Here is a 23,787-nt window from a genome sequence, read left to right as displayed (position 1 = left end):
TGTGCATCCAATCAAATTCTACACATTATATTGTTGAGCTTTTTCAGTTCATTGTAATATTCACAAGTTTTAAGTTAGTTAGTTACTTTGTTTATTTATTTACTTATTTTTTTGTTCCATTGGACAATAATGGTAACCCAACACAATTTTTGGTGTTGTGTAACCCTTTGATTCCCAATAAGAAACCTGAGGCGAAAACCAGTTTTGAGAGTCTCTGTATTAATTTAATACACAGACACCGGAAGGACAAAAGAAACCAGCTCTAATTCCCGCTCGCCCATCTCTGATCAAAACTGCAGTGCATGCTGGCCCAGAAGGTATGTGGGCTGTTATCTGAGCCAGTCTGTGTGCAGATCTTAATGTCAGAGCGAAGGGTACCAGGGGCCAGTCAGCACATTCAAGGCACAGAGAGCTGGCAGAAGAGCAGACGTTAGCTCCAGGCACCTCACGCGCGTTTGATAGCACTGCCTCTTTGTGAGCCTGCCTGTTTTTTTGTGTGTTTTTTTTGGTTTGTTACGGCTCAAACGCAACTGTCTGCATCTAATCTTCTTCCTGCTTTTATCATCAGTTCCACTTGTCTGATTTTTGGTGGGTCTTCCCCCCCATCTCTTTTTTTCCTCTCTTTTCTGATTTCCCTGCATGTTTGCATCTAAAGCAGGATTGCCTGTATTATTGTGAGAGAGCATGTGCTGTGCGATTCTCTACAGATAGGTGGCAGTATTCTCTTTTAAAGGGACCGCTCTATCTATGCATTTCTTTTTCTCTACCCTCCCTTCCTCCATTTTTTTTTCTCCTTGCGCACTCTCTCTCCCTCTGCTTGTTCACATTGTATCTTAGGGCTGCAAATTAACCTGTCACTTCATCATTTGACAAGATCTTCATTTTTATTCATTAGGACCTGGGTTGGGCCTGAGTGTGTCTGTGGTCATTTGCTTCCACAGTCGTCTTCTCCTTTTGCCGTTTTTATTCATTCCTTCTATTTCTCTTTCTTATTGTGCACCCTTTTTTCTCCTCTCTGTGGCTGGTGTGTTGGCATTAGCCCTTGTTACGATTGCACCCCGTGTGGCTGCCCCTGAAAGCAGGACCATGTTAAGGGACTAAAGAGCTGGTAAGCTGACTGTGATGAAAAGATAAATGACTGCATAAGTAAGCAGCGCTTCGGCCATGTTTGCTCAGATCTAAGGGAGATTGTAGAGCGTTAGCGCTCCAGCTTTTGAGAAAACCTATGAAATAAAATGACGTTGGCTTGTTTGGGAACAGGATGGACTTATTTTGTTGGACTTGGCCTAATCCTTCATCGCCAACAACTGTTTGCAGTTGAACACAACTTACATATTGATTTGTTTTGTTTAAAAATGAATCAATCTCTCAATTTATATATATATATATATATATATATATATATATATATATATATATATATATATATATATATATATATATTACATTTATAAACTTAGAGTAGAAGTCTTGGGGCAAGACATTGTACCTGAATAAATGTTCAAATACACACTGACTGGAATATAATACACACTATGTGACTGGTTTGATACAATCGCTTACAAACCTTGTGGAAATTTCTTAGCGTGTTTTTCAACTCTACTATATGACCTTTTAAAGCTGCTAAATGCTGTCATTTCCATATGATACGTGCATGGATACCAGATAGAAACATAATGTAAGTTTCCACAAGGTACAGGTTATATGGAGCAAACACCACCCACAGGAGGTTTAGCCACATACATTTTTTTTAGATTTAAACTATACAGCTCAAATAGCACACCTTTGTGTTTGTATGAATGAATATGTTCTTTTTACAAGCACATTTACAACAAATACAAGTTTGTTTGTTTGCTTTTACAACCATGCATTGTATCTATGTACAGTGATTGGTAGAGTTATACAGTATATGCATGTTCATACCCAACATTTTTACAGATGTGAGCACACAAGTTGGGCTGCAACTGCTTGTTTGAATTCCTGATTTCGGCCTGTAAAGTCATGTTCAGAATATATACTGTTTAACAATAACAGTATCCTTAAGTTTCCTTAAATTAAAGACCAAACCAAATTGCAGAAAGTGAATATTGATTTTCTCTGCTCGGTAGTTTGAGACTACTATTCTAAACTCCCTGGTTTGCCTTACCACATAGGCTTCCAAAAAAATACAAATAATAATTGTTTTTTGCAAGGTGAGGGTCTGTATATATTGTTACAAAAAAATAAATACATGCTGTTCTGTTAAACTTTCTAGTAATTAGACATCCTGAAACGGTTTCTACTAAAATATTAGGCAGCATAACTGTTTTCAAAATTGATAGTGATAAGTGCACCAGATCAGCATATAGAAGGATTTCTCTATGAATATAACTGGAAACTGCTGTACAATATCAGAGGTATTTGGAATGCCCCATCTAGCAATATAATCCTTCCTTGAAGGAAGTAACTTTTTATATATAGAATTGAGACAGAATCAAGACTTGTAACATATAGCCACTGAAATGAGAAGTGGAATGAGCTTTTAGAAGAAAAAAAAGAAGCTATATTTCATTTCTCCTTTGTCTCTCACATCATTCTGCTCTTTGATGAATCCTGAAGGCAGTGATAGTTTTGCTTTCTGTGTTTCCTCTTTTCTCCCTCTTATTTCAGTCCTCTCTCTGGACAGCGAACAAAAATAGTGTGTGAAATATTTAAGCGCCTTAGCGTGCGGCTGAGGCAAATAATAACCAATTCTACGGACTATTACCGGACACCTGGAGACCTCAACCGCCTTTCCTTCTTTTCGCTTCTCTTCAAAAAGAACTGTTTGCCGCAAATGTTAGCAAACCCTCCCCTGTCTACCGCCCTAAGCAGATTACCAGTAATTGTATGTGTATATGTGTTTGAAAAAAAAGAGAGAGGGAGGGATAGAAGGACGGCTAATGCTTTGAATAAGATGGAGATCCCTGCTGGCTGTTTTGTCGTGCCCCAGAGATCAGTGCTTGGAGGTTGGGTCCTGTGGAGGGGCCCCAGCCATTGGGGCCGCCAACATGCTGAGAGAAGGTTTGATCTTAGCTGTGGCAGTTCTGTTTTCGATCAGAAATCTGGAGCCCCACGCACTCCACGTTTACAGCATTAGAGAGCAGAATCTAGAGGATATGAAAATTAGCCTGTTTCTCGATGCGTCGTCTTGTGTTTGAGCTAAAAGAGCTGCCTGTGTAGATGGATTTTGAGAACTAGTAAAGTTCATTGGGTTGACCTGTGCGAAATGTTGTCTTTTTTTTTTTGTCAGATTCATTGTAATAGTGATTTAGCAGAAGGATGTAAGGATAATAGAGCCAAACTCATCACCTAACATACACATTTCATAAATTGACTAAATTATGATCAACATTGATGATACTGACAAGCCTTTTTCACTTCGTTGAGAAAATCTTCTCTTTGGATAATGAGCTTAGTCTGACTCTGAGATGATGAGCTACACAACTGGCAGTTGTCACAGGAAGTTCAACTTTTCATCTCTCTCGCCTTCTGCCAGTTTAAGCAGTCACACACCAAATACTCAGACACAACATCTTACACAAAGATGGAGGAGTTGGTATATATTCATATAAATATTAGATGAATATAAAGGATAAATCTGATTCATTAAGGTATAGGTCACCTAACAATAAATTTCTTTCATAATTTACTCACCCTCATGTTGCTCCAAATCCGCCTTTTTTATATATATATATATATGTTCAAGTAGGTGTCATGAACTAAGAACTTGTATGCCATTTATTAATCTAGATGATTTTTACTCTTAAACAAATTACAAATTATTTGTTAACATTTTGTTGAACAATAACAAGTTGTTGAGTAATAACACTATTGTGTTTTTAGATCTGCTTTACAGCTAAAATTGTAGTTGTTTCATAATTGAAGAACTTTGTAGCATTAATACTGTTCTTTTAGTATTTATTATATACTGTGAAGCTGCTTTAAAACAATCTGTATTGTATAAAACGCTATATAAATGTGACTTGTAAAGTTTTCCCCAATGCCAATTGAGTACTTTTCTTACTAATTCGAGACAGACTATCTGAAAACATGTCTTAGTATCTTACACACAGGTAAATGTATCTTGTTGTAATGAGAATGTTTAGATATTTTTAAGGGATAAAAGAGCTTACATTTGGTTAGACATTAAAATTGTTGCAATTTGTCTCTTGCTTTTTGTCAAATGATTGCATGCCCGATAGTGAGTTTTTATGTGTGATCGTATGTGTGTGTGTGTGTGCGCGAGTGCGTCTGTCCTCTGCTCTTTAATAGATGTGCAAGAGTGAATGCAGCCTCACCGCTCCCTCTCTCATAATGGCCAGTGTGGAGTCTTTAGCCCGTCTGAATCCGAAGCCTTTGCTGATGGATAATTGCACTCCCAGCCTCTTTGCCTCTTCTTTCGCAGCTGAAAACCAAGCTCATTGCAGCTCATAAAGAATCCCCCCGCCGAAGAAGAGAGCGGGAGGGTGGGGGGAACGAGGGAAAAAAGAGATCCCAAGTTGTCCTTGTGCATAAAAGTAGATTCTGCACTTCAACACCTTTTCAAATTAATATTTGTGATGGGTCTATTCTGCGGCCGAGGTTTCTGTTCTGCGCCCTTTGTTCCTGCGTTTGATGTAATGGAAGAGAGGACAAAAAGGAGATGGGAGAGAGAGGGAAAATGGTAGTGAAGTGGGTTTAAGGGGCTGCTTCTGTGAGGGCTGAAAGGCGAGTGGTGTGAATGGAGGCTGGGAGTGTTTAGGCCCATGCCTGAGCTGTAAACAGACAGGTCCGGCACAAAGGTGCGCCGCAAATGAGCACATGCTCACGGCCCGAGCGAGAACCGGCCCCCCGCCTATTCTCTGCGGGCCGGGCGCTCCTCATAGCCGTCTTCTCAAGACATCTGGCCAATCGGGGCCACGTCCCCCTCCCGTCCGAAGACCCAAATTGGACCCCTCCCCTCGTTTCGAAGCCGTGGCGGAATACCTTCTTCTCTTTCGTGTCTCTGCCTAGGCCTCAGTGCTTGGGCGGTTAAACTCTTTTGTTTGGTTAATTGCGATGAGTATAATATACTAGTCTCTCGGAGGTCCGCTTGAGACAATTAGACAATCGCCAGCTTTTAATGAGACAGCACCCAGTCACCCAGCGGCCCCCCTCCTTCCTCCTTCAGTGGCCCTCTCGCTCGTTTTTTCTTTTTGTTCGGGGGTGGCGGGGGGACGTGCTGGAAAAGGGGATTGCCTGCAAGTCGGGCTTCCCTTGGAGTAATCAGGCTGGGAAAGAAAGAGTGGAGAAATAGACAAGAATAAAAGAGGGGTATTTTGTCCTCAATCAAACTCTCATGGGCAACTCCCCTGCTTCTGAAAGACCATGCGAGGCTTGCGTTTCATCGCTTCGGAGCGCGGCCGTGTCTGGGAATGGCCAGGTAATGAGCAGCCATTATCTTCGGCTCAGGGAGTGAGACGGGCACTTTACATTGTCATTTCTATAAGCAAGAGGGATGGCCAGAGGGCCCGAGATGACGAAACGCACAGAGGGTCCGTCACTTCTCTCGACAAATGGGGAAATAATGTGGCGTTTGAGTAAAATAAATAAATACATGCTCAATGTTAAAAGGCGATCCATTAAGTTCTCTCACCCCTCTTAATTAATTAATAACCCCACTTCACGTCACCAAGTGTTTCGGATCCACGAGTCCCGATCTACATTTGTATAAAGTTGTGAAGGGCGGTGTTTCTTTTTTTTCAATGTCCCTTTCTTCTTTTCTCCTATTCTTTCACCCTCATTTTTATTTTTTTTCTTCTTGGGAGCTAATCACACTGTTACGACAAAGATGGGCTCCATTATTGCATCTGTGGCTGAGTAAAAAGGAAATGAGAGAGAGACAGGGGCTGGTCGTCGCCTGACACAGGACAATTAATCTTCTCGTAAAGCGTTGTCAGTCGGCTAAAAAGGACACAAATGGATGGCCGGCATTAACCGGGGGAGTGTAGGTAGGGATTTTAACAAGCGTTTACGAGAGTCCATTTTCTCGCTAATGAAGAGGGGAATAAGTGACCCGCCACGCCGGCGACGTACACTTAAAGCTCTGTCCTCCTTCATCACCGAGAGATGGACGGAGACAGGAAAAGAGAGATTCCTGGTGTCTCTGTCGGCGAGCGGGAGATCTTAGGCCCACGGCCGGCCAAAGATCGCAGTGCCTGCCCTCGCTCGATGGCCTCTGTGTGGCCTCCCACTCTGCCGCTGCCTGGCCTGCCAATTTAATTAAAGCTCTGCAGAGTCTAGTTGCTGCAGCCAAAGAAGCTGTCCTGCCCTCCAAAGAGCTTGTTTATTTAGAGCTGATGAATGCTTCAGCAAGTAAGCCACTCTGAACTTTTAATGAGCCTTCCCGTACCCAGCCGGCAGGGAATGAAAGCGAGAGGTCTGGTCAGAGGCTCGGCGGAGGGTTGACCTGAAATGGCATTGATTATTGGCCGCACTGAGAGAGAGGCGTCTGTGCGTTCAGATCTGAAAGAGGAAGAGGAGTGTTGAGGATGAAAAAGATGCCTCAAGTGCACGTTGTTAACTCACTTACTGGCTAAGCATCACAGAGGACGGTGCTACTCTTTGTTGAAGGTGCACACTTAAAGGAATGTTGCGACTCAATGCTGTCTATTACTACAGAAAATGAATGTGACTTGTGTAAAACGAGGGGAAAAAAGGAATCATAAAGAATGGCGACGTGTACAAATGTGTTAGCATGAGACTGGTGTGATTGAAGTTACATCCAGTCTTTTAACATTATTCACAGAAGGGAAGCCCTGAAGGGATGTGATGGAACAGGATTTAGTAGGTAATGCAAAACAATAAGTTCACCCACCTAGAAAAGTAGTACAACTTTCACATTTCACTGGTTAAGTGCATTGCTGTAAACGGGTTATTCTTGAGGTAGGAGGACTTGTATTATTGTAAAGAGAAAAAATGCTGCCTCTTTAAATGACTTATTCCTAATTTCAAACGTGTTGAAAGTTACAATTTGCAAGGATTTCCCTATTTTGGGCTTGTCCTGAACCCTCAACCTTCCCCTTGTTAACAACAAGGAACTTCCAGTCTGTAGCACTTCTTCCCAATAACTTTAATCATGTTTTCAACTAATTTTATTATTTATTTTTAAACTCTCTTGTTGCTGTCCCCAAAAGTGATGTCATAACCTTTTAGAGAACAATTGATCTTTTTCAAAAGAGTTTAATGATGGAAAGTGACAGATGAGTGACAGTTTGAAAATAAGAATGTGATCATTTTTTTATTTTAAGCTTTATATTTTGGAAGACATTGACATAACATTCTATGCTATTGGACAACATCTGTGAGCAAATGTGAGAATAATTATATATAACCTGGAATATTATTATTATTTGTCTTTATTTACTACATATGCAACCTAAACATGCACAGTTTTTGTGGATGTGATTGTGAGGGTATACAGTAAGTGTGACTTAAAAACTAGTTCCCTCTCGCAAACACTCGCTTCACCTGCACACGTTCGACTCCGGGGAGCTTGTCTCGGTGTGAGCTGAACTTTTTCTCCCCCCATCCACAGCTGAATGTATTTTACATACGAGTGTATTTTTCCAGTGTCTGTCTCTTGTGATCATGTAGACTGTCTGGCAAGGTGTCATCGAGCCACCCGGGTCTGTGTGCTGCTGTGGCCACATTCAGGGAGGACTCTCTGGGACATTTCATGCTCCTGGTCCCAACGGCAGAAACTGAAGACTGGGGGTTTTGAATTGTTAATGTGTGCACACTTTGGCAGGTACTAGAAATAGAAAGAAAAGAGACAGTTGCTGGTTAGTGCTGGCTGGGTGGGAAGCACAGTTTTTAGCTACGGACTGCTTATTTTTGAATGCTGAAGATGCTACAGAACTATTATTGCTTCGAAAGCTATGTACTTGTCTTAAGAGTGTTGTTCTGTAGTCAATATGTTTGTTTATAGGTGTGGGTTTTTTATTTATTTATTCTTAAGTGGCTTTTTTAGTTGTTCAGCTACATTTTCTCACTCAATAATGAGACATTTCATGGTCAGATTTGACGGCTGTACTGAAAGTTTTGATTTTAAATAGATGTTTAAAGGCTGGACCGAAGCATGGGATGGACCAATGTCCATCATTAAACCGCTGCCACTCGCTGACCTGAGATGTCAGAGCTAGCGAATTCATCCTGCTGGTGTATTTGTTATCGCCGGCTGTATGCACATGTGCGACTCACAAGGGATATAAAGAGACGAAGACGAAGCAAACAAGACGTCAATGTTGCATTGCCCGCCCGCCCACCCTCACCCCTCCCCTCGCTCGGCACCCAAACAGTTTTAATTATATCTTCTCCCGTGTAGTGCGCCTCAGTAACCAAGGAGCTGACATTGATGCATGTGCTGATAAATCCACAAACACTGGAAACGAGATTAACAAAGATTTTGAGGAAAGGGTGACAGCTAATTTTGCGCAGTGGTCCATGTCTCATTCAGGAGTGATGTTTTGATAGAGAACCGGCTGAGAATTCAGCTTTCGTGTGGTGGAGTGGGATTAGATGGTAATATCAGGAGTTGCGTAGCATATGCACTTTTTAAATTGTTTTGCTGATATTTTTCCCCCCGCTAGCTCACGTTCCATGCATCATTTTGCCAGGTAGCCGTTCTTGTCCTTCTGTGTGTTTGTACTGATGTCGGAGTAATGAATGTGTGTTGTGTAAGTGAAGAGGGTCTGTGTGAAGATAGCTGGTTTAAAGATATGTGATGGTTTCTTTTGCGGAATGGTGATCTGCTGCTAGTTTGGTCGACAAATGGACAAATGGGGTAAAATGTCAAACCTAGGACACTTAATTGTGACTAGGCTAATATAAGTAGCAAACTGTACGTGAACGTCTGCAGAGAGGCCAAAATCAAACATCCATTGTCCAGTCATACCAGTAGCCTAATAAAAGCTGTTTTATTTAAGATGGAGCGGGTTGCTGCATGAGGGCGGCCATGTTGTTGGTCATATGACCAGTGGAGTGCTACTCTTTATCTTTATCTTAGTGTTATAGGACACTTTCACTCGTGGAATATATTAATCATGACTGACTGCGTACTACTACAATGTTATTGTTTACTGAGTATTTCGGTTGAGGTTCCCATAACATCTGTGTTTTAATAAAAAAGTTTAAGCATTTCATTCACATTTTCTGATAAATACAGTGCACAATGTGCTGCAAAAATAACCTCAGTGTCCCTATGTGACTTGTTTTATTCTGTGGAGCACAAAACATTCATTTTTTTATGAATATCCTGGCCACTTTTTCCATGCAAAGTGTCACATAAGTGGTCCATTTGACTTTTGGACCACTTTTATGATACTTTTATGATGCTTTTGTGTCATTTTTGAAGCTTCAAAGCTGTCACCATTTCAGTTGACTGAAAAGAGCAACCAGCATAATATTAAAAATGTCTACTTGTGTTCAACAGGTGAAATTAAGTCATAATGGTAAGTAAAGCCCAAAGTTATACTTGTTTTCTTTACGCGAATGCTAGCATATGTGTACGGTCGAACGCGTAGCCTTTCAAAGTATACTCCATTTGATAGGGTTTGCGAACGCAAGCAGTCGACACATGCGCTCTAGAAAATGTAATCTGTGTCCAGTGTCTGCGCTATTTTTCTCCAGAAGTTATGACCGATCTTATAATTCCAGCTATCTTATAAAAAAACAAAAAAAACAAGCAAGTGCTTGCCAGTGCAGACGTCTGTTGTTGTTGCAGTCTCTGATATTTTATTGTTGTTCCTTCTCTTAGTTTCGTCTTATAAAGTGGCCCGGGCCATTTTTGCCACCTTGTGGAACAACTGATTAGTGCAGAACAAATTCAATAAGCATATGCAACCTGCGTACGAAGTACGATAACAAGAATCGGGTGCCGGGCGTACAGTATGCGCATACTATTCTGGTGTCGGAATTTGCGCCACTGTACGCAATCCCTTGTGTACGTGTAAAAAACCTAAGTATACTTTGGGCTTAAATGTCGACTTCCCTCCCCGTAAAGTATGCTATTAAGTACTTTGCTTCCCAGTAAAGCTTAGCAATGAGGAAATGGAGATGTTTGGGTAATTACATATTTAGCTGCACACAAGACACTTTGATGAGGGTCTGATTTAGGCCTGAAGTGCAGTTTGTGTATGTGTTACTTTTAGTAAAGCCCCTGCACTTTATTCATATAATACACAATTTCATTCTGAAATCGACACAGTCATCACCACAAAATGTCATCTGTATGTTCTCTTCCATCTTTTTCCCCTCTTTGTTGGTGCTATCATGAGCACTCATCTTATCTTCGGCAGTAGGGTTTGTATATTGAACAAGACTGACCTCTGTGTTTTTGAACCTGCTAACTGTCTTTAGAGGCTTGATCTGCTGTCTGGAGAGAAAGGTATCGCTTCACTTTATCCTTTCTCTCAGAAGACCAGAGACAAGCAGATAACAATCATATCTGCCACTACTGATTCCTCACGTCTCTGTCAGCCGCATGTGTGTGTGTGATGGGGGGCTTCTGAGACCGCTGGCAATCCTCCACTCTCCACCCTATTTTGTGTCTATATGGCAGAAACATCTTGTAGTTTTCTTTTTTCTTTCTCATTTTTTTTTGCTCAGTCGCTTCTCTCTCTCTCTCCATCTCCTCTCCCTCTCCCTCTCTCTCTCTCTCTCTCTCTCTCTCTCTCTCTCTCTCTCTCTCTCTCTCTCTCTCTCTCTCTCTCTCTCTCTCTCTCTCTCTCTCTCTCTCTCTCTCTCTCTCTCTCTCTCTCTCTCTCTCTCTCTCTCTCTCTCTCTCTCTCTCTCTCTCTCTCTCTCTCTCTCTCTCTCTCTCTCTCCCCGCAGCCTTCTCTTTCAGAATCAGTTCCCCATCTTCATTTGCAGGCAGCTGACAGCTTCTTTCACTTTTCTTTGTCATTTTCCCCTTTCTTCTCCCTTTTTTCACTTCTTTTCTCACCCTTCGTCCTTCTTCTCCATCTGCTTAGCTTTTGTTTGCTCCGGCCTTCTCTCATCCCAACTTGATAATGAGGAATGTGGTGTGACCCTGACCTCCATTGGTCTGGCGATGACCTTCGACCTCCACATGTTCTCCTTCGTCTTCTTTTGACAGCTTGATTAATTACCCAGTGTTATGATTTATGATTAAGCAATATGTAAAAAAAAAAGAAAAGAAAAAAGCCAACAGGTAAAGTTCAAAGAGTTTTTTTTTAGGGTTGTAATATTATTTATTGCGTATTTGTGCCCTTTCTGACAGTTGTGAAGTGTATATGTATCTTTATTATACAAAGTTTGTTTCAGATGCTCTCTTCCAAAACCCATTGAGCTGTGTTTTTTCTAAGGTAGCGTCCTAACTATTATGAAACCTCATAAGTGACTGGATTGGAAAGCTCTTCTTAGGCAACAATGCTTTAAAGGGCACCTATTATGACATTTAAAATGTTCCTAATGTTGTTTTGGGAGTCCCCAACAACAGTTTTACATGCATGCAATGACAAAAAACACTTTTGTTTTCGTATAATATGCATTTATTTTTACCTGATTTGCTCACCGACTCCCAAATGATTCGTTCAACGACTCATTTTTCCAAACCCCGCCTTTGCGCGACGCTAATCTGCGTTGATTGGTCAGATGACCCAGCAGTGTTTACAGTGATAATACTTATTGTTTAACACGGAGTACAATGATGCTTTTATCAATTAAATTGTGTTATAATAATGATTATAGTCCACTGCTTTGTAGATTATAGTAAAAAACTAAAAATAAGATAAAGAATTTAATGTTATGTTAGCGAGCATAGCCCAGAGTTCATATTGTAAAAGCACAATCAGTCTTTGTTTGCGTTAGCCCGATGCATAAACATAACGTTTTACAAAAAAAAAAAATGCTGTTACGTTACTACGAGGTATTACTCTATTCTTTAAGTCGACAACTCCGAAAACAACGACAAACACTTCACATATCTCAATATACAATTGTCATTGAAGACCTAGAAGCTAAACGGTGCTTACACAACAAACAAAATAATTATTAAGCATGCTACATAAAACATAAAAGCAACAATTATTAATAACACTTACAGGTTGTGATACGGAGGAGGAAGCGGATGCAAATATACTTGGAACTGAACCTTCCTTCAATATCAGCCGGCTCGCGAATCCAAGTTTGATTGCATTTAAGTTGGTAAAGCAATCGTCTTCAAAATGGCGCGAACAAAGCACAAGGCTCGGACTATACTTCTGTGGTATAGTTGTATATATGAATTGTAGCCACTTAGTCTTCAAATGCTCCTCCTTGGGCAGATGAAAAAAGTTGGCTTTTGAGTCGCACTTCAGAACACAGCGTCTCGTCGCCATGATGTTTTCAAGGTTTCCCTGCTGGCCTTGGAGCGCAATAAGTGGGCGTATCGTATTCAAATAACTTGACAAGTTGACGTCATCTAGTCAGAGAAAAAGCTTCGGTCTTCTAACGATTCATAAAAATGACTCCGAGTCGACTCTTACTTTTGAAAGACAATAACTTTATATACGGTGCACTTTCATATTTCATACTTTGCAGGATGTTTTTGTTCACTTAGATCTATGTTACACACTACATGAAAGGTAAATTTCAAAATTCCATAATAGGTGCCCTTTAAAACACATGGGAGTCTTAATTATTTTTATTTTTTTTAAATTTTATGGGCAGTTCTCTAATAGACATAAAAATACATAGAAAACATTTTCTACCGTTCAATTTTTTTTTCTAAATAATATATACTTGTTTTCAGCAAGGATGCATTAGGTTGGTCAAAAGTGACAGTAAAGACATTTATAATGTTATGAATGATGTTAAGTTTTTAATTCTGAGTTTTGGCTTTTTCATAGAATCTTAAAAAATATATATGAAGTGGCACAACAGTTTTCAACATTGGTTATAATAAGAACATGATTCTTGAGCATTAAATCAGCAGAATGATTTCTGAAGGATCATGTGACACTGAAGACTGGAGTAATGATGCTGCAAATTCAGCTTTGCCATCACAGGAATACATTAAATTTGATAATAACTTAAAATAGAAAAAATTTAATTATAATAATAACAACAATAATAATTCACAATATTACAGTGAATTTACTCTTCTTTAAAACAAAAAAAATCTAATAAATGCTGCCTTGGTGAAAATGGGAGGCTTCTTTCACAAACATTAAAAATCTTACAGACCCCGAACTTGTGTACATGTTGGGTAAAATAATAAAAGTTTTAATACTTCAATAACAATACGTCAATATACTATTTTCCACTTTTGATTGAAGTGTAAGTACTTTCTCTTCATCCACTGTCTTGGGAGTCCATATATATTAGTTTTTTTTTTTTTTAATGCAAAACATTCTGAGATGTCCTTTTATTGCGATGGATAAGGATACCGTTTAAACATTTGACTTAGAATTCAGGATCTAGCATAATTTGTGCTAACTTTTGGTACAGCTTTTGTGCAGGAGCATCTAAGTTGCTTTAAAATGCAGCCTCTGCGGCGGCTCACTAGCTTTTGGAACAGAGCAGATATGTTTCCTTTCAATGATAATACATAGATATGGTAATCCTCCTCGTTTGTAGGTGAAATCGTTCAACATGGGAAGCAATATTTCACTGTAATATATTCTCATTTAATCCAATGATCAGTGTCACCTTGGAGACCACCAGTACGTCTTTTTAGCTCTCCTTCTCCAGGGCCACAATAACAAAGTAAAGGTCAAGGGATTCCACTTTAACCCTTGACCCTAGGGGGTGGCCACAGTCAGTGGTGGTCAGTAAGATTAATATCCTGTAGGACACTCATTATTCATACTCAGCCAGGAATAGATTACACAGGAATATGAAGTTTGAGAACGCTGCTCCGCTCAAGAGGCCTTTAGCCTCTGGTCAGTTGCTAAATGTCTGGCTTAGCGCTAATGCTCTTTTTATGGCCTTGATGTGGCCTGCAGTGTTAGACATTGTTTAAATCAGCATAGACTTAAGTTAAGTTAGTTTGGTCCAGTGGAGTTTGATTGCGAGCATGTGTATTCTTCTGACTGTAAACAGGCCAGTGTCTCCAGATCTTGATAATGCACCCACAGAACTCTTAGCTGAACACACATCATGCTCTCAGTTTTATTATACTAAAAAAAAACATTTTATTTGACTATATTTTATTTTTTGCTTTGATTATTTTGTGTTTTGTTCTCTCTATTTTTGTCTAAAAGGCTGAACTTAAAAAAAAAGCCCAGCCCGAACAAGTGACAATAGCCATCATAGCTTTTATGCTGTGTGACCTTTAATGTATACATGTTTAATAGCGCTCACACATCTGTGCGTAAGGTTGCAGCCTTGTAATAAACCACTAATCACATACAGTACCGTTAACCTGTCAAAGCAATCGCCCTTTCCTTCTCACCCCCTACGGAAGAGTCACTGCTACACATTTGTATGGACTTCCCTACTGTTTCCTTCATGCATGGTAATTTATATATGGAACAGTTAGAGATATCATGGGGCAGCTATCATTCAGTGATCTATACCACCCATCTTCCTCTTTAAAAATGTACGTGCATGCAGGGAGGAAACAATATATAGAAATATAAATCATGAACCTAAAGGCATGCCCATTGTATCGTTAAATTATTCATTCCTCCGCCTCCACATCTTGAGCACACCTCAGGACCTCAGTATTGCCACACCTGCTATCAATACCTGCTGTACGTGTGGAACGGGGGATGATGGATCATTTAATTATTTCTTTGTTTAATTTGTATTGTTTAGTTTCATTGACTTTAATTTATTTGCAATTATTTTATAATTTCATGAATACATGTTAACAATATGTTTTCATAGTAACTATGACACATGACCATTTCTCGTTGAGGGGAGAGAAAAAAGGGAGATTTTGAGAAGGAAAAATAATTGTTTTATTAAGTAACATTTGAAAAACCTACAGGTAAATCTTCTATAAATATTTGTGAGTCTTCCTTTTGTGTTTTATATATACACACATGTATATACTGTACTTATTAATATTAATACATTAAATATATATATATATATATATATATATATATATATATATATATATATATATATATATATATATATATATATATATATATATACTGTATATAGTTCAATTTATATTTTAAATAATCAATTAATCATTCACAAGACCAAGAATCCAGTAAGAAAAGTGGATCCATTGTGATTTCATGCTGACTTGTAATTGTTCTTTGGTAAGTGACTCTGCACATATTAAAGTAAACATAATTTGTCTGTTTACTAAACATAACTATACCCTGTTTGTATTGTTCATCCCTTAATTCTTGAGCATATCAATACAGTCAGAGGTTGTTTATTTGTATCTCAGTACTGTTGATATTTAGTTTGTTTGTTTGTAGGTCAGCATTGTTTCTGTAAGAAGTAAACGGTGTTTCCCTTCTGCCACAGTCACTTCCTTCTGAGCGATTGACACGTTGCCCTCCTGTAAAAAGTTGACAAATGATTTCTGTAACATTTACTTACACAATCGATAGCTCTGACAAATTCCACCTGCACCATGATTAATGCTGCACCACCCCTGCTTGCCATCTCTCTCTCTCTCTCTCTCTCTCTCTCTCTCTCTCTCTCTCTCTCTCTCTCTCTCTCTCTCTCTCTCTCTCTCTCTCTCTCTCTCTCTCTCTCTCTCTCTCTCTCTCTCGCTCACGTTTAGTCTCTCTCTCTTTCCCCTCTTTCTTTCCCTGTCTCTCTTGCCCTCAAGGGGTTGCACAGCTCACTGAAAGCAGATGTGTGTGTTTATATATGTGTGTGCGGGTGTGTGCGTGTGTCTTCGATCATGAGCGAGGTTTCCCAACATCTCTTTGATAAAGCCAAAGCCCCGAGCTGTAACTACAGTGTTGTAAACAGCGGGACAGCTTAATCACAGCCATGCGTCTCAGTCAGCTGTGCCGCTCAAAGCCTGGCTTATGTCTTTCCTCTTCCCCACTTCCACATGCAGTAATTTACTGTATGGATTTTAAAATCTCCAAAGATCTTATGCTTCACCGTCATTTAATGGACATTTATGAGGCCCTGAAAGTCCATCCAAAGAATGTAACGCATGTAGATGCAAGTCTTTCCATGTATTTCCTGCTGTGCATGGGAGGGAGGTATGAGTATATATATTAGGGATGTCACGGTACCAAAAATCTAGTAGTCAATACTGATACCACCAAAAGTGCATGATACTCGATACCAAAATCGATACCACAGTAAAAAAAATATATATAATTGAGGGGGGAGGGCATTTTTATACATATTTTTAAAATTTAAATTCCGATTATCTCCAAAAATGTTTGCTCACTCAATGTATTTGTGTTTTTATAAAGTAATTTGTTGCAGTAACTAAAACTGTCAGTACTAAAACAAGAAATAATAAACGAATTAGAAGCAATAGCATACATAAATACAATAGAATAAAGATACAAAACAGTGCTTTATATTTTTTCAGGATCGGTCTATAGTATTCAAGTAAAAATACCACATAAATTGAATAATCAAATATTAAGTAACTCTGCGAAGTCATAACTGTACAAGTTAAATATAGATTAATACGTATTAAAGCTTTTCTTGTGTTTTTTGATTATCATTAATAATACAGACACCAACAGTATACAGAAGCAGGTTTGAAAGGCTGCTGTCACTAAGACCTAATCGACGGACACGATGCTGTTACACATTCTGTTCACATTCAAATAACCGACGCGAATATTCTCCAAGATGGGCATTTTGACACAACCGTTTGTGTATTTGAACGTTTACGTGTAATCAGCCGCGTAAATCTGACACTCAGGAGATCCTATGTGTGTGCGCTTTGGTTGAGAGCGCACTGACTGAAGACCGTCTCTTGGAGAGGGCGTGAGTACTTCGTTAAAAATCGTTTGAATTTATAAATTGCCGGGATATAAAACGATGTGCGTTAAAAGTTTTGTATTGCACCGTAGAGCAAAATCAATGTGGATATCGATGTAAAACCATTTGTGCATTTTGAGAGAGAGAGAGCGAGAGCGAGAAGACGCGGTACCGCTAAGTTTTAAAATGAATGATTTACTGTGACAATCTGTTTGGCTTCGACCTACATGTTATAGTGCATAAATGTTCGGTAAAATGTTGATACCGACTTGGTACCGAAGTATCGGTTCTCATGACATCCCTTATATATATATATATATATATATATATAGGCCTATACATATACTCATACCATGAATATCCATTTTTTCATGCAATGCACTTAGCAATGTCGTGATTCCGAAATGCACGGTTGATTTGACTTTTAACGGATCATTTATTTTGACAAAAAATTGCATCCTCAATTATAAATGATATATTTCAGATACTTAAATCTTTCGCTATACCCCATAATAACAAGTTCTTCCTCATCCTAACCTGTTTGGGGTGCGTCCCATTTTGTATTCAAATAATGTTAAGCATGTCTGTGCTGTGCAAATATATACCGCTATATAAACAGTAGAGCAAAAACTCTTCCCGCTGACAGCATACAATATATACCATCTTACTGCCTACCCCTAGTGCTGTGTGTATGTGTGTGTGTCGTCTCGTCCAATCAGGGCTGGGTATATTTGTATAGAGGAGCAGAAGGAACTGGGGTGGGTGGGGGGGGAGAAAGCAGTCTTAATCTCACGGAGAGAAAAAAAGAGAGAGGAGGTTTGTGTGTGGTATCTTGGAGAAAAGGATAATGGCCTCTTGCACGGTAGAAAAGAAGCCCATGTAGCGCCACTGACAGACAAGGTCACCCAGAACTGTGGGGCGGGGAGTAGAGGTGGCCTTGAAAGGCAGGCCTCAATCTCAGCCTCGCAGGGCTCAGGTTTATAATACTGTATCCTGGATTTACATTCACCTAGAGAGGGCACACCATAACCGGCCTGTAATGAAAGACTGTAAGACGGACCCGGCTCTAGTGCCGCTCACCGATTCTCTCACAGTATGTGGGAGGGAGAGAAAGCGGCACGCTGTTGCCGGTCAGTCGGTTTGTCTTGCATGTTGGTGCGTTTCTGTATTCGTAAGGGTTATGCAAATGTTATTATTGTTATTACATTTGCTTGATACGCTTAAGGGTGTAATTTTTTAGTTTTTGTAATCAAATCTTTTTTTTTATTTTTTTTATTCCCATCTCCGTTTGAGTTTTTGTGTGTGTTTGTAAATATGTGCCAGCCCTCCTCAGATCATCTGTTCCCTCCACCAATAATCGTGCGGCGTCCTTGATCCCTATTCCTCTCTGATTGGCTGTACTCCTCAGCCGTGGGCATTTCCATAGATGACAACCAATCAGAGGACAGGACGCGCAGACACAGGGGGCCAGGCCAAGGCCGCGCTGTAATGGAGAGTCTGTCCGTCGGTTTTAACACCGAGAGCTCACCTCCTCCCGCTTTGATCGCACACGCACACATTTTTTTACCACGTTAACACGCTCTCGTTGTAGAATGTACTGCAAATACGCGTTGTTCTGCCAAGCATTCGTCGGCTCTTGTGCAAATGGATGCATATAGTGCATAACTCCTTCACATGCCGTTTTTATCTCACACACACACAAACACGTTCACTCCTGACTGCTATCAAGCGTGCTTTGTATCCGTCAAGTGTTGTTCTCACCGCCGAGCCCAAAGCAATACACGCTTTAGTTCATCAGAGACCGAAAAGAGACAAGAAAAAAAGAAAAAGAGAGACACTCTCACTTCAAAGCCAAACAAAGGGCCACAAATAGATAAAACACCGGGCTGTCCATCAGAGGTGTAGGATTATTAGCGACATCTCATTTCAGCCATTCGGACTGCAAATAGAGTTTATTTGAGATGGGGTGATTTGGGGGACGCAGCATTATTGCTGTACTTGTCAATTACGCTCTTAACCGGATCAAACCGAACAGTCCGATTTGTGTTTGTATCAGTAAATGTGCAAATACGCTGTGGCATTAAGGTTTTCATGGTGATGGATCCTTTGTACCGTTTGTTTGGCAGCGTAGAAACGCTCTCAGTTCTTTAATCTCGAGCTGTATGCATTCCCTCACCCCATCTTAAATCGGCTTCTTAAAAGGTGAGCTGTTTTGTCGTATAATTAAAACAACACTGACACACACACACACAAAAAAAAAAAAACTGGAGAATTTTTTCAGAATGTCACAGCGGTGTCAGTCACAGCTCGGAGAGATCAAGTCATTGTTGTGTTATGTGCAAGAAGTCGGCTGGTCTGAGACAGCCGGACAAAAGAGCACTAAAGAGGCAGTCCAGCGGCGGGTTATGAGGGTCTGAGCCCCAGTGAGGGGCTGTGGTGACCTGCGCTGACCGCTGGCCCAGGGGCCAGACCCTGTCGCCACTCGCCCCTCGAGGAGGTGCTTGCCAGGGCAGGAGGGCATGGGAAGAGTCCGGGATACGGCAAATGCGTCGTGACAGAGAAAGAGAGGCTCTAGAGTCTTTCAGATATAACAGAACGCGCAATATTATGAAGTTTGAATACTAAACACAACAGAAAAGCATCTATTAGAGCAATAAGACTATAATTTATCATCGAGTTGTACTAATGCACGTAATTATAATTATTGCTGTTGATTATTTTATATCATTTATTTCTATATTGTTAAATGATAGATTATATATTCCACTTGTTTATATTATTATTATTTCTAGTTGTAGTAGCAATTTTTCTAGTGTCTTTAAAACACTACCAAATAACTTTGGTAAGACTTCTACAATAAGGTTCATTAGTTAACATTAGTTAATGTATTAACTATGAACTAACCACGAGCAATCCATTGGTTACAGCATTTATTAATCTTTGTTAATGTTAGTTAATAAAAATACAGCTGGTCATTGTTTGTTCATGTTAGTTCAGTGCATTAACTAATGCTAACAAATACAACCTTTGGTTTTTTATAACGTATTAGTAAACGGTTAAATTAATATTAACTAAGATTAATAAATGCTGAAGAAGTATTGTTCATTCTTAGTTCATGGTAACTTAGGAACCTTATTGTAAAGTGTTACCATAACTTTTATTACTGTAGCTGTTGTTGTATCTTTTATTTTATTTATAATTTTTTTATAATTTCTCCTGTGTTCATTTTGGACAATGTTGGTGTAAATGAACACTTTATATTCCATAATAAGGGTGAAGAATGCTGAAATCAACCTAAGTATAAAGCTAAACTCGGCCTAGTCTGCTTATGCAAACTATTATATAACATTTGCTTTAAGGACATTGCTATTTCAAAACAAAAGATAGGAATGGACAACCGGGAGTTTGTTTGTCTTATCAAGGCGCTCTGTCTCTTTCTCGGTCATTTATCCTACCTGCCACCAGTGGGCAGTGGCACCGAGCTCCACTCAGCCTCCCTCACCACACACACACTCACCACAACACCACACTAAGAGCCAGACGTCACTTATATGACACCAGCCTGCCAGACAGAAACAAATAACTACACATTTTAACCCCACGTCTGGTCAGTTCAGACTAACTGATAAACGCCACCTCTACTCTTACACACCCACAGGCTGTCGGACTGGATTTGTACAAAAAAGACATTTATTAAATGAGAAACGGGAATCAGAGTTCAGCAGAAATGAATTACGTTGGCTGTAGTGTTATAATTTAATGATCACATGGATTTCGTGGCGAATGTTTAATATGCATGCGTTTTTAATTCGTTGAATTCTTAACTGTAAATGAAATGATGTTTTTAAAATGTATTTAAAAGTGTAAATGAGCACATAATAATCTTACATTAGTGTTTTTAGTTCAGTTATTAGTTGTATTCGTAAAATGCTGGCGTGAGCTGGTTTTGATTAGATGTGAAAATGCTTGCTTTGCAGTCCATCATGATAAATAATTATAATTGTTTGCTATTGACAGAAGCTTAATTTTTAATTAGCTGTTTTGAAAATCACACCTTTGTTTCATCGTTGATGCAAATAGTTTGAAGCGCTTATGTCGGTGGAAAAAAATGTTTTAGCCTGTCATATTATGAAGATTTATTTTTCATTCCTTCAAAATTGTGTTGATTAGAGACCTTTTAATATGATTGTTTTATGATTAAATGGAGTAACGTGTAAAGCAACAATTATTCACATTTAAGCACTAGTTTAGTTTTTAGATAATTATACTTAATATAGAATAAATAATATTTTGTGAACATTATTTATTTACTTTTATTTATTTATTTATTGAGTTATTTGTAATTCTTTGAGTTGTTGAAACATTTGTTTCTCTCTTTGTCATAGAAGTTGTATTCGTAAGCACTGTTCATCTTTTTTCCAGCGTATCCAGGGGATCAGAATTCACTTTGAGCCGTCCGGGAGAAACTTTGATTTGGTGATTTCTCTTCTGCGGGAGTTTGCCTGTGTATTGTGCATTTATTTACAGCTATAGAACAAGCGACACACCATTTCATATCTGCCTGCCACTGAGACACTGATACCATTGAGTATTAAAGTCTTTAAATATGTTTATTTGTTACTTTTATGTATTGTGTGGTATTTTATTTTTGTTTATGCTTGTTCTGTTTTTGGTTTATGTGACGTATTAAAACAAGTAATTTCACTGCAGTTTTTAATGTCGATTTTACTCAGTCCTATGTTTCATTTTTAATGATTTTAAATTATACATGCATCGAAAAGATTACAGTTTTAACTTGAGTTAAAATATAACAGAACTCATCATTTTAGTCTGTATATTATTCCACAATCAATTAGGAAAGCTGGATTTATTTTTCTAAATGCAACTCAGTAGCAGTATTCCTTTTTTTATGCTGAATGTCAGCACACTAACTGAAGCTGAAGCTGAATTTGAGCTCACATGAAAGCGACACTGACCTCCGTTCGCATTGAGAGCCGCTCTAATCCCTCTCCCAATAGTTCACTCCTCTACTGCATGCCACACAATGCCGTGACTCACAGCGCTGGCATACATGCCTCTCCCCGGACACCTTGCTTTATTATGAAGGGCCGGTTTGTTTTGGCAACTCAAGTACAATCAGAAAGAGCACTGGAGCCTGTTTATTTGTTTATTCATTTGTATGTGTTTTGTCTCGCAGGAGGGCTACGGGGTGATTGTGCTGAACCCCAACGAGAACTCTCTGGAGGTGGAGAAGCTTCCGGATCCAGCCAAGAAACCGTCCCCGGATGCCTCCGATGAGCCTGCTGAAAAGAGAGAGAGGAAGGAAGAGCGGGAGAGCAAGAAAAAGAAGGACTTTTATGAGAAGTATCGCAACCCACAGAAGGAAAGAGAGACGGAGCACATCCCGATACGAGTGAGTGGCCGAGGGAGGATGATGGGAATGGAGAGAGGGAAAGGAATATGGGGTGAAATAGAGGGTGAGAGGGGGTTTTAGGAAGCTGAGTGAGTGGGCCACACATGTGCGGTCAGGAGGCTGTGGAGGATTTGGAAACCATCCAGATTATTCATCTCGCGTTCTCTGTTTTAAAAAAAGCCCAGCATAAATCCCTTGATGAGCACCGTTTTACCCCTTGATGTAATTCCTAACAATGTGCTTGTCCTTTTTTTATTTAATTTTTTTAAATGGGCAAAAGTTACAGCACAGTCGAGAACCACTAGGGGGAGGGCATTCTCATTCTAGAAAGCATCTGATTGGACTAAAATAAGTGTAGTGCAGGATGAGTCATCAATCAATCCAATCCAACTTTATTTATAAAGCACATAATAAAACAACATAGTTGACCACAGTGCTGTACAATGAAATAAAAAATAAAAAGTAAAAAAATAATAACCACGAGAAAACATCAACACACATCGTTCAAGACTAACTCACACGGGTAGCTACAATCATCTTCCTTCATTATTTTATTTGCTCAATTTCCCCAGATGAGATTTTTTTTTTAATGTGAATATCTGCTAGAGGTGAATTTTTTCCAAGTTTAAAGTCACAAATGAAACTGAGTAGATTTTTTTCTTCCATACTGCGACGCACATCCGAGTGTAACAGATTAAGACAAAAAATGTTGGGTGATTGATTGGATTTTAAGATGTGTTCGTTTCCCTTTAAACAAAAAGGAGACGGGTTTAAGAGAACTATTAATGATTGGAAAATACTGCCATAGGTCAACAGAATCAAGTCTCTTGCTTTTAACGGAACATTGAGTTATATTATTTTAGTTTAATAATTGCAAGGTAAAAAAAAAAGAGAGAACGTTTTATGAATCGTTCACAATGAGATCAATAGCATGCATTTAGAAAATATTCATTTCATGCCAACTTTGGGTACACTAGCATATAAGCTAACAGACATGGACATCTCCACAAATATCTCAATTTAAATCCATGGCACTTTGGGTCAAACTGTTAGCATGCAGAGAAGATATATACACAACCTCTCAAACACAGTATACATTATGCACACCACAAATCAAATCAAATCAAAGAAATAAACCATTTCTAATGCAAAACCATGAGGCAACCAGATGAAAGAAGGAAGCATCAATTGGAAAAAATGTCTCACGAAAGTTAGTGCTTTGTTTTATCACCATTTGACGGCCACGTCACATATCGTCACACTCCTTGTGCTGTCATTTACTGTCGTTGACTCCGTAGCGGTGTGTGAGCTGTCAACACACTTCTGAGGCTACCTTCACACACACACACACCACACACACGGTTGAGGTATAATTATCTGCACTATTAGCATGAAGTCAGCTTTAAAACCGTCGTACCTCTCACTTTCCCTCTCTTTGTAAACAAATCCTCTTAATT

The 23,787-nt window shown here is 39.3% G+C and overlaps 1 protein-coding gene across 1 annotated transcript in view; it reads left to right on the top strand.

Annotated features, from left to right (window-relative positions):
* arb2a (ARB2 cotranscriptional regulator A) overlaps positions 1-23,787 on the top strand; it is a 178,068-nt gene that overhangs the window by 50,624 nt on the left and 103,657 nt on the right. Inside the window, exon 7 of the mRNA XM_079607028.1 lies at positions 22,115-22,330. Coding sequence (XP_079463154.1) covers positions 22,115-22,330 — 216 coding nt within the window. The remainder of the gene's footprint in view (positions 1-22,114; positions 22,331-23,787) is intronic.

This window comes from Phoxinus phoxinus (assembly GCF_949152265.1).
Source record: "Phoxinus phoxinus genome assembly, chromosome: 3".
In the NCBI taxonomy this organism is placed as follows: domain Eukaryota; kingdom Metazoa; phylum Chordata; class Actinopteri; order Cypriniformes; family Leuciscidae; genus Phoxinus; species Phoxinus phoxinus.
The sequence above is the reverse complement of the archived record's forward strand: the minus strand, read 5'-3'. Positions and strand labels throughout refer to the sequence as shown.